This window comes from Alosa sapidissima, chromosome 2 (genome assembly GCF_018492685.1).
Source record: "Alosa sapidissima isolate fAloSap1 chromosome 2, fAloSap1.pri, whole genome shotgun sequence".
NCBI classification, from domain to species: Eukaryota; Metazoa; Chordata; class Actinopteri; order Clupeiformes; family Clupeidae; genus Alosa; species Alosa sapidissima.
This window is the reverse complement of record NC_055958.1, coordinates 4,921,007-4,933,372: the sequence shown is the minus strand read 5'-3', so window position 1 is coordinate 4,933,372 and position 12,366 is coordinate 4,921,007. Positions and strand designations below refer to the sequence as shown.

General features: G+C 43.8%; 1 protein-coding gene across 1 annotated transcript in view; it reads right to left on the bottom strand.

Moving 5' to 3' along the window:
• Positions 1-12,366, bottom strand: part of mgat4a (alpha-1,3-mannosyl-glycoprotein 4-beta-N-acetylglucosaminyltransferase A) — a 45,642-nt gene that overhangs the window by 12,586 nt on the left and 20,690 nt on the right. Inside the window, exons 2-3 of the mRNA XM_042073785.1 lie at positions 6,647-6,814; positions 6,014-6,154 (exon numbers count right to left, since the gene is read on the bottom strand). Coding sequence (XP_041929719.1) covers positions 6,014-6,154; positions 6,647-6,814 — 309 coding nt within the window. The remainder of the gene's footprint in view (positions 1-6,013; positions 6,155-6,646; positions 6,815-12,366) is intronic.

The following is a 12,366-nucleotide window of genomic DNA, read 5'->3' as shown; positions in this document are numbered from 1 at the left end:
AAGGAAAGGTGAGCGAGAGGAAGGTAAGGTCGTATCCTTAGAGCGGGTCAGCTGAGGAAAGGCTTTCTCCCCACACAAACATATCAGCCCATCTCTCCCACTGAGAGACAACTGTGCCAGAGATCCTTTTTCCTCAAGCACTGGTTTGTGTGTGTGTGTGTGTGTGTGTGTGAGTTCTTGTGTGTGTGTTCTTATGTGGAGGTCCTTTCCAGACATGCCTCCAAGACAGAGCACCAAGCAGTCTTGTGTCGCTTCATCCCACGTGTATACACAGTCCCTTTCTCTCTCTACCTTATCTCACCTACCACTCATATTCTCGTTCTCTCTCCCTGTCATAAATGCACGCACGCACACGCGCACACACACACACAGAGACACACACACACACTTTTCTCATTTGTCCTGTTCTTTCAGATGCCTTTTCCCAAACGCAGATGCTCCACTGTGATGCAAAGTGATCCGGAAAGCATTTGCAACACACACACAAGCTGGCCACAGAGCCGGGAACTCTCATTAATCAGGGAAGTCGGCCGTGGGGAGAAATGGATATGCACATGAACAAAGATTCCCCACACACACTTAGCCACAGCCACACAGTGAGAGAGCGGGAATCAAACCTCAGGTATAGATGGGCTTTCATTACTCAGCCGTGTGTGTGTGTGTGTGTGTGTGTGTGTGTGTGTGTAACCCCCATATGAATGCGCAAGCTTGCTTTTGGATTGAGTGCTTTTGAGTGCTTTGAGCTTATATGAATTGAATGATAGTGTATGTTTGAGCGCATGTCTGGCTTATGTATGTCGTGCATGTGAGTTTGAGAGAGTGTGTGTGTGTGTGTGTGTGTATGTGTGTGTGGACAGAATTTATTGTGTGTGTGTGTGTGTGTGTGTGTGTGTGTGTGTGTGTGTGTGTGTGTGTGTGTGTGTGTGTGGACAGAATGTATTAGGTGTGTGTGTGTGTGTGTGTGTGTGTGTGTGGACAGAATGTATTATGTGTGTGTGTGTGGACAGAATGTATTATGTGTGTGTGTGTGGACAGAATGTATTAGGTGTGTGTGTGTGTGTGTGTGTGTGTGTGTGGACAGAATGTATTATGTGTATTATGTGTGTGTGCACAAGTATCTAAAGGAGCCAGGAACCATGGAGAAGAAAATGGTCAGGCACCAGCAACGTTCACAAACACAAAGTGCTTCAAAACACAACATGTCCTCATTTCCCACCGCCCACACACACGCGCGCACACACACACACACACACACAAGCACACACACACACACACACACACACACACACACACACACACACACACACACACACGCTAAGTAGGCTGAGAGGATGGGAAGATGGGTGGGAATAAAGAGACCTCCCAATACCCCTCTTCTCTCCCAATACCCCTCTTCTCTCCCAATACCCCTCTTCTCTCCATCTACTCTCTTCCCTCTTCATAAAAGAGGAGCAGGTGACCTGACCTGCAGGCCTTCTGATCATATGATATGAGAGAGAGATGAGAGAGATGGTAGGAGAGAGTGAAGAGCTAGAGGAGAGAGAGACAGAGAGAGAGAGACAGAGAGAGAGAGAGAGAGAGAGAGAGAGAGAGAGAGAGAGAGAGAGAGAGAGAGAGAGAGAGAGAGAGAGATGAGATGAGAGGGGGTGGGGGCTGAACAGCCTCCAGCTCCAAACGCTCTCATCTCTCCTCCTCACAGTATTGCAGAGAGCTGGGCAAGGCGCTCAGAAGATGGGACACACACCATCTTCCAGCTTCACAGAAGACATATAATGAGAGAGAAGTGAGGACGAGAGTGAATGAGAGTGAATAAAAGAGTGCATTCACAGCTTGGGACTTCAGAGTCATGCTTACTGAGTTGTAACAGAGGCACATTTTTAAATGGCCGTCTCTCTCCTGGCACCATTGTTGGCACAGTGGTGTTCTGCTCCATCTATCCAGTGTTGGCGTCACATTTTCTCTCCATCTCTCTCTCCTTCCCCTCAGGCTATGAACGTTTGCTTGTGCATTTATCTGTGGGTAATTGTGTACCTATGTATGTGTATGTGTGTGTGTGTGTGTGTGTGTGTGTGTGTGTGTGGCACACGTTTTCTGGAGTGTGTGGGTGCGTGGTGTCGTGCATTGCCCTGACGATGGGGGAATACTGTCTCGGGGATGCTAGACGAAAGCACACGTCCCAATTTGAGAATCTAAAAATAGCCGCACCGCATCGCCCTTCTGAGCCACGCGGCACCGGTGAAGGATTCCTCGCCTCTCGAGCGCCGTGCATCATGACTGATGTGGCGGAGGAGGAGACGTGGCCCAATGAGGCCACCCTGCCACAGCTCACTGGAGATCAAAGGCACCCTGGCACACCAGCTTCTCTGAAGAGAGGAAGGCTGCGGCACCACTGCAGGAGCACACGGCTGGGACTGGAAGAGTACATGGTGTTACGAACTACATATCCTCTCTTAGGTAGTGTATGGGACATGGTGTTACGAACTACATATCCTCTTAGGTAGTGCTTCGGAAAAAATATATTTTTGTTACGTACTACATACAGTATAGCCTCTCTACACCCCTTCTGAGGTAGTTCTTGGGTTGAGTCTTGGGAGAGGAACATGTTTTCTTTCCGAACTATATATCCTTCCTATACCCTCTCTGAAGTAGTTCTTGGGAATAAGCGTGAGAATATCATGCTCGTGCTTTTTGCTTGTGATTCACGTGGGGATCGGATGTCGGCGGTGACAGTGGTGGCTCTACGGTCTTGTCACTATGGCGGTGATGCGAGCCCACCAGGCTCGTGACGAGAGCGGAGAGGAGCGGGGCGGAACAATAGCACAGGGGGGCCCTCCGCCGCAGGAAGCTCAGGATGTCAGTGAGCCACTGTTACGCCGCCAGTAAACATACACAAGAATAGCGACCGTAACAATGGCGGCTTAAGGATTAGGCTAGTCGGGTAAAGGGATACATGCGATCCAGTCATGCTGGGAACATTCCTTGCCATCATCTAGTCATTGCACCCACGCCCCTCTCTTTTTTGTCTTTTGACGAGCAATCACCTGATCTATACGTTTCCCTCCAGGATGAAGTCTGGTGGGAAGGCCATTGGGGTGGCACAAAGGGGAATTCTGAGACACACACAGACAGACACACACAGACACACACACACACACACACACGCTGGTGCTCCCTCTTCTTCACCCCTTACCGCAGCTTTTTTTCCCCCCTGTATGCCTCCCTCTTTCTCTCCCTTGCTCTCAGTCTCTCTCTCTCTGACACTGGCGGGGGTCTAATCTTCTTAAGTGAACCCGATCTTGCAGCCTGTGGTATGCAGGGGGGAGAGGGGGGCGAGACAATAGGCCGTGGAGCACCAGACCTGGACAAGCATGGCAATCACCAGAGCAAAGTGGGAAGGCTGACACTTATGTCTGTTCATTTATGAATGTATTTCAATAGCCAACATACATGGCTATGAATCGACCTGGTATGCAGGGCTGCAAAGACCGCAACCTGGGAGGTTAGACACCTTGCAGTTGTAAAAAGAGTTACAAGATAATGTCATATCGTAGGGATGCATGATATATCGGATGCCAATATATTATTATTATTGTTTCGATAACAGAATTCCGGCTGTCAATTTGCGCTGATATTTTTTTTTTTGAAGCCCTAATTTCCCAACTAGCCGTAGATAAGACACGTCTGGCTACACTGACCTACTTGAGCTTGGTTGGCTATACTTCCTCAAAATAATGTCAGCAGTGTAGATACCTAGTGCCATCCTGTGCTGGTATATTTGCACTTTACCGCGCTCGTCAGGTAAACAAATAAACAAACTCTTTGATGGGACGAGTAGATAAGTAGTTCTAAGATGTATTTTAGTATTATATTTGCATCTCGTTTGCTTGGATTTTGCATTATTACCGAGAAATATGCTAACCATTCCTGCTTCAGGAAATTACTGCAATTAAATTATGCTTATTAAATGCTGTCCCCAATTCACTTTTCACATTTTTTTTTCCAAGAGTAATATTATCGGTTATCGTATCGGTCACAACAAACCAATATATATCGGTTATCGTTAACAGCCCTAAAATTCCGTATCGGTGCATCTCTACTCGTATGACCTGGAGGCAAAAACACCGATGGAAATAATCTATTTGAAATCTGTCTGGATTTGGGTCTGAAAGGGTGTGTTTATCCTACCGATTGTGAACTGATTGTGCTTGTCTGTCTGTGCGGCTGTCTGTGTCTACTGCTTAGTCACACAGGTAGACAAACAAACACGCAGACAAAACAAGAACAAGAGCACGTATAACATGACACTAGACAAAAGAGCAGCAGAAATCCACAAGATGCCGCCTGACTGCTTGAGGAAAGAAATGAGGAAATATCCAACCTTTAAGGACACCAATTTTCTTTGTGAATGAATAATATATCATAAATAAATAAATGCTCTTCCTTAAAATACAGGGGTCATAAGTATTCGCACCCTATGTTAAATTCGGTAACACTTTATTTTAATGTGTCGCTGTTACAGTGTACCTACCTAATTAGGTACAGTGGTACAACCTGTGTAACAACATGTACTATCAGGTACTATCATTGTACTTGCATTATGTATTTGTGGGTACCTACATATAGTTGTTACATTGTAATACTGAGTGCTTCTACAAAACTTTGCCAATTTGTCTAAATTTTCATCAGAGACAAAGAGCTGACCTGAGACCTGCTGGATGGGGTAAATCTGGTCATGATAGATATACAAACCATTCTTAGCTCCAACCTGTGCTGCTACAACCTTGTTACTCTTTGATACAGTGGAATAAAGTGTACCAGTTAATTACTTACATGTACATATGACATGTATGTTGTGTTGAGTCTTCGATATCTTGGAACAGGTCTACTAATTCACTACATAGTACATATATCAACTGTGTTGGTACACATTTATTACTATTTTGATACAGTGGAATAAACCCATTAAAATAAAGTGTACCAGTTAAGTACTTACAATTACATATTATATACATCCTGTCAATGATGTCATGCATCCTGTAATTGATGTGTTGAAACGTGTCTGCTGTTACACCACACAGTACATGTGAATTAGTAGACCTGTTCCAAGACATCGAAGACATAACATACATGCCATATGTACATGTAAGTAATTAACTGGTACACTTAATAGGTTTATTCCACTGTATCAAAGAGTAACAACGTTGTAGCAGCACAGCTGTTACATGTACACTGAAGACAATGAGGCCTTGACTGGAGCTAAGAATGATTTGTATATCAAATCTATCATGACCAGATTTACCCCATCCAGCAGGTCTCAGGTCAGCTCTTTGCCTCTGATGAAAATTTAGACAAATTGGCAAAGTTTTGTAAAAGCACTCAGTATTACAATGTAACAACTATATGTAGGTACCCACAAATACATAATGCAAGTACAATGATAGTACCTGATAGTACATGTTGTTACACAGGTTGTACCACTGTACCTAATTAGGTAGGTACACTGTAACAGCGACACATTAAAATAAAGTGTTAAATTCCCATAGAGGCAGGCAGATTTTTATTTTTAAAGGCCAGTTATTTCATGGATCCAAGATACTATGCATCCTGATAAAGTTCCCTTGGCCTTTGGAATTAAAATAGCCCCACATCATCACATACCCTTCACCATACCTAGAGATTGGTACAAACTTATGAGCCTCACTGCATGTCCTGATCTTCGGCAGGCCAAATCAAAACAAAGACCGGCCTACTGGGAACATTGACATAGAATCTTTCTGGATGATCAAATTCTACCCAGTTTATGAACTTCTGAGTCATGTGTTATGCATGTGTCTATACATGTTTCTGAGTAGGTAAGAGGAGTGAGTTAGAGGTCTGTGTGTGTGTGTGTGTGTGTGTGTGTGTATGCGTGTGCGCTCGTGTGTGCCACATGTGTGCATGTGTGTCCGTATGCGTGTGTGTGCCACATGTGTGTGTGTGTGTGTGTGTGTGTGTGTATAGCAGGACAACTCACCTCCGGTGCGTCCCTGGCCCACCTGGACGGCGGGATGCAGGCTGCCCTCATTGTTGAGCAGGTGGGGCAGGTGGTGGTAGATGTTGGGCACCTGTAGAGGCTTCCTATTGGCTAACTCCTTCAGCAGCTTCTGCGTCTCGTCTAGAGCGACAAAACAACGCCACTATGACGAGAACCCCTCAATAACACCCCTGCAGTCATATCACAACATGCATGCTTCAGCAGCTTCTGCGTCTCGTCTAGAGGGACAAAATAACGCAACTATGACGAGAACACCTCAATAACACCCCTGCAGTCATATCACAACATGCATGCTTCAGCAGCTTCTGCGTCTCGTCTAGAGGGACAAAACAACGCAACTATGATGAGAACACCTCAATAACACCCCTGCAGTCATATCACAACATGCATGGCAGGGCTTCCTTACTTCATCTGCATCTTCAATAAGGAGGGGCATGCCTGGGGGATGCAACCTTTATTGCATAGCCTAGCACTTACTGTATAAGTTTAACGTGGGTATAAAATTGTCACTTAGTTTACCAGTGAACCAGTACGTGCGTGCATTACATGTTGTCATTTGTATTTATTGGAGTGTGTGTGCGTGTTATATATATGCGTATATGTGGCGACAACCTGAGAAGTTGGTGAGGGCATCCTTGCTGCCGTTGGTCTCAGCGATGGCGCGTCTGAACTGCTCCAGGATGTTGTTGAGCTCGGAGGAGCGCTGCAGGGTGCGCTGCTCGGCAACGTGCAGACGTTCCCGCAGAGCATGGAACTCCCGCTGGTACGCCACTAACTTCTCTGATCATCGCCAAACACACGGAGAGGTGGGGGGGGGGGGGGGCAGAGAGGAAACAGAAAAATTGTTTTTGCAGTAACTGTTGCAAAGATGCTTTTAAGATGCTGGATCTTCATCTGTGCTCTTAATATCTCTTTATTGATTTACAAGCCATCAAAATCAAAGCAACTGCAGCACAGCACACACCAGAACACCTCACACATTTCGGACGACAGTGCTGCGTTCACATCACACAGTGCTGGATGGGGGCTTCCCTTGTGCTGCTGCCTGCTGACCGTCACCGCCTCGCCTCAGTGGGGAGGGAGCCACATGTCAGTTAGCATCCCCTCCTGGCGCGCCGACATGCCCTGAACCCTTCACTGCGGCGGGCCCCTGTCCACACACTCCGGCACGCAACGCTGGAATGCAGCAACCACACCTCTCCTGCTCAGAATCTCCACAGAAGCTTTGCTAGGAGCAGTGGTTTTCACTTTAACGTCTGGACATTTTTTGGCAGGAATAGACATACGCCAGCATGACTGTTGAAGGAACCTGGTTGAACAGCAAATGTATTTTTTTTTTTTTTTTTTTAAATAGGCAATAACTTCAGTTCTGATGTGGATACTTGACTCAGCCCATCTGGTCCAAACCACAGCAGTTTTTTTTTTTTTTTTAAGAGACACTATGGGGGTAGCCTTGGCCTACTGGTTAGCGCTTCGGACTTGTAACCGGAGGGTTGCCGGTTCGAACCCTGACCAGTAGGCACGGCTGAAGTGCCCTTGAGCAAGGCACCTTACCCCTCACTGCTTCCCGAGCGCCGCTGTTGTTGCAGGCAGCTCACTGCGCCGGGATTAGTGTGTGCTTCACCTCACTGTGTGCTGAGTACATTTCTCACCTAATACCTACTTGTTAGAAATGTATTTAGAGCAAAGGGAAAGAGAAGCAGAGAGAGAGAGAAAAAAAAGTCTGATCTTTGAACGCGCCGAAGCAACCAACCTCCCCTCTGCCCAAGTGACCTGCTACCCACTGCTTTTGAGATTAGGAGACTAGTGTAGGTGTTCAAGTGTGTCTGTGTGAGAGAAAAAGAACACAAAAGGCAGAAAGAGGAGAGGGTGGGAGAAAGAGAGACTGTGTGGCAATGAGAGACAACGAGAGAATGAGAACATTTGAATACAGTGCGTGGGGGCAGGCAAATCGAGCGAAGAGACAGTGAAATGTGTTGGCTTTTTCTCTGTGAAGGCCTGTCGTGTTTGAAGGCGCCGGCTGACAACGCCTGTGTGTTTTCTGGGGTGACATTTTGGAGAAGCACGTGGCCCAGTGCTCACCACTCCAGCATGCCTCTGGGCTGCATCAAGCTCACACACTCCAGCCCTGTCTCTTTGTTCTGATCAACAAAAGGTTAGAAATAAATCAGAACTCCACACCATAAATCAGAACTCCACACACCCACCCACATCAATGTGACCTCTACTGGTTTAAACCCAGGTATGTCTAAAAGCCCCTAGCTTCACACTAATGAGTAACTGTAAGAATGTGCACATAAACAAGCTTCAGGTAAACATTGTAAAGGACACACTCTCAAACACAACAGTCCCCGGAGAACTGGGACAGATGTGAACAGGAAAGGCCATAGAGACAGATAGAGACATATAGGCCTTCACAGACACACACAGAACACAGAAACAGCAAGGGGAGTGGTTAAGGATGGGCATGTTGCTCCAGCTGCAGCCTCTGGCATAAGCGCCTGTTGAGCATTGAAGAAGTGTGTGAGCGTGTGTGTGTGTGTGTGTGTGAGGACAGGCAATGTTATTTAGTGCAGCAGCTGCGGCCATCTCCCTATAGGCAGTGCTACTAAACCGCATGGGATTAGAAGAGGTGGCTCACACACTCATGCCCATAATTCCGCATGTACACACACACACACACACACACACACACACACACACACACACACGCACACACAGAGTGAGAAAGACAGTGACTGTGGTGCAAAGGACATCAAACAAATACACAAATATCAAACAAATAAACAAATAGGAAAGACACTTAGGCTACACACTCCCAGTTACATTGGGCACATCCACACAAACACAGAGCCATCCCTACTCCAGTGAAAAAAAGGCCGGGGTGTGTGTGTGTGTATGTATAGTGTGTGTGTGTGTGTGTAGTGTGTGTGTGTGTTTGTGTGTATACTGTGTGTGTATATCAGTGTTAATTTTGGCGGCTATTTTAGATTTATTCTTAGTCTTAGTCTTTAGACAAAAATGCTTATTAGATTAAGTCACATTTTAGTCATTGTTTTCCTTTGTAGTTTTAGTCTAGTTTTAGTCGACGAAAAGTCCTTACAGTTTAGTCAACTTTTAGTCAAAATGTTTTCTCTTTTTAAACTAATTCAATTAGGCTAATACAGGTATTGGAAATTGAAATGAAGGTGACAGGTTGCAGCTGACTTTTTCCATGGTGGTGAAAATTGTATAAATTAAGCAACAGTTCAGTTCTTACTATCCTGTAGTTTTTATTAGTACAGTACCATGGTTCAACAAATGTGTAACGGTTATATAATAATTTACTTAAACTGAGAAGTTAACAAAAAATATTCCACTATTCCACAAGGATAGGTTGATAAGTTAACAAAAACAGAAATAAATAAAGCATTTGATATGTATTCCACTCTTCCACAGAGGCATATTGAACTAATGTTTACATGTTTTTCAGCGTGGGTAGGCTATCATATTGGAGTTTGGTGATATAGGCTACTCCTTTACCACACTCACTTCTGAGCAAACAAGGCATATTCATGAATATCAGTCACGTGACCTTTTACGTCATCCTCTCTTTTTCTAGCTTACTGCCACCATCTTGAGTACCTACCAAGTACCACAGACACCTACTCTATGCACCTACTGACAAGCATTAGCTAGCTTGCTACGATTCACGGTTTGCCAAATTGTACTATTTATATCTTGAAAATATATCCTTTTACATACAATTTCATATCCTGCTAAATTAATTCATTAATAAGCAGCAACAGTTTTACTGGTCTTGATCTTCTGTTTTTTAGAAGTTTGACATTTAAATAAATAAAATATGTGTACTGTATCAGCTATAAACAGTTTCCTGTGTCTTATTAATGTCACATAAACACAATTCATACAATTAATAGATTTATTCACTCTGGTGGAACAACAGGAGGGCAAAGGTTACAGAGGGCACAGCACACTTTCACCACTTTGTCCAGAGGTGCGAGTCCATCTGGGGTTGAGTAGCACAGTGTTATTGGTATAGTTCCTTGTAAAATGGTGTATTTATTCCGTACTAGGCCTATAACTCTCTCCACATGGATGTGCACTGCTGCCAGTCCCCACGATCACGGTTTCGTATCTTTTAGTCAGATTCGTACGGATATAGTAAATGGCTTCGAAAGACAACATTTCGCACCTCGACTGTCATGAAAAGAAACGCTACTTTAAAAAAAATATCATTGTTAGGGTGTGATCCCAACTCGATACCTGATGCGTTCTTCCCGCCTCTGTCCGCTGCTACCGAACTACCACTCCTGTCATTCAATGACACATATATATATGTATATGTATATATACACACACACACACACACACACACACACACACACACACACATACACACATACATACATACATACATACATACATACATACACATATATATATATATATATATATATACACATATACACCTGATACATAATCCGTCGCCATACACCGGTGAAAGCCTCAAAGCGTACAAAAGTACTGAGGCATATCGGTACTTTGTTGCGGGATGGGTCCTTGACCCGAAAATATGGCACCTTCAGAAGATGATGTTTCTCGTCAAAGGAAAAGTAAGTGTTCTTTGTGAACTGCTGCTAGCAGCTAGCCTAACCACTCAAGGCCAGACTAACTTCGAGCGACAAAACTACTTTCTTTCCTACTGTGTCATCGAAGTCATATTTACATAGACTATTTTGGACCTTGTTGAATACAAATAGCACTTAATATATTGATCTGGTGTAATTTATTGAATAACCTAACAAACATACCTTTCAAACTAACTAATGAATCTGTTGGCTTCTTAAACGTTCATCTTTTAGTAGTATCATGATATGGTGTCTCTCAACTCCCAATGTATGTAAGTAAATTTTTCAGAATTTTTTTTAGTCAGTTTTTATATTATTGATTGAATGGACATTATTGTTTATTATTTCTTTTTCCCCTCATTTTCATTGCTTATTTTATTAGGCTATTGATTACATTACATTACATTTGGCTGACACATTTTTAACCAAAGCGACTAACTACATGGTAACAGTTTTAAAGCAAATCTCTCAACAATTTTAGGACAATTTAAAATGTATTTATTGAACTGACATTGTTGTTATTATTGCTATTCTCCTTATTATAGTTTGACCAACATTCTAATCTGTTCCCGGTTAAATTTTAAATATTATGTTGTTTTTGTATTTGTGTGTCACTTTGGACAAAGGCGTCTGCCAAATCCCATAACCATAACATGGCACTGTGTATAAGTGTATAATCACTCTCTGTGATGCAAATGCATTGATTGATTGACAAATTAGTTGATTTTACTAGACTAATTGGTCTGCTGTCTTCTCTTAAGGTGAACCACTCTCAGACCGTCAACTTGACCCCCACACAACCATGGGTCATGGTCCATGATGATGGGACAATTTTAGTGGCCCACTGTACCTGGAAAGCAGGACTGGGCAAAGCACACTCGCATGCAGCTGCCCTCATGTATGCTGTCTTAGCAGCGGTAAATCTGAAAGATGGACTGTCCAGTACAGAGTTACCCTGTGCCTGGGTTCTTCCGAGCAAAACTGGCAAAGTGCAGTACGAAGAAATCTGCAACATCTCATTCATGCAGAAGAAGACTGTATTACGCCCACCACTACCCAGCATTCCTGTCCCTACAGAAGAGGAGTATATGGAGTTCTTCCAAAAGCTGTATGAATGTGATGTTCAGGAAGAAAGTACTAAGGGAACTGCTATCTTGTCTGTGATCGAGGGCCACTCTCACAGATACAAACCAAAGACCCTTCAACTGAATTTGCCAGAACCACTCTCTAATCTATTTTCAAAGGCAAAGTTGCATGCTGATTTCTCGACCTTACTAGTAGAGAGTGAAAGCATCTTTGACAATCTTCAAATAACAGAGCAAGAGGTATGTACTGACAAATTGTAAGTCTTGTACTCTAATTTATATTTTTTGTGAGTTTTATCGATCATTTACCAATATCTGTAATTTCTTTAAATATGTACATTAATAGCTTTATTTTGTTGAAATAGCATTACATTTTTCAACTTTCAGTCCTCATCAGTAGAAGAGGCAACCAGAGCGCAGTCTGCCAGTAAGGTTTGGTTTGAACAAAGAGCAGGCAGAGTAACAGCGTCAGTCTTCCACGAAGCAGGCAGGTCAGACAGTGCTGTATCCTTGATTAAGAGGATATGCTATCCCCGGTCCTGTCAGGTGTCTACAGAGGCAATGAGGTAAAGATAGAAATGTACAAAGAATGACTACATATCAAAGTATGCTGCCC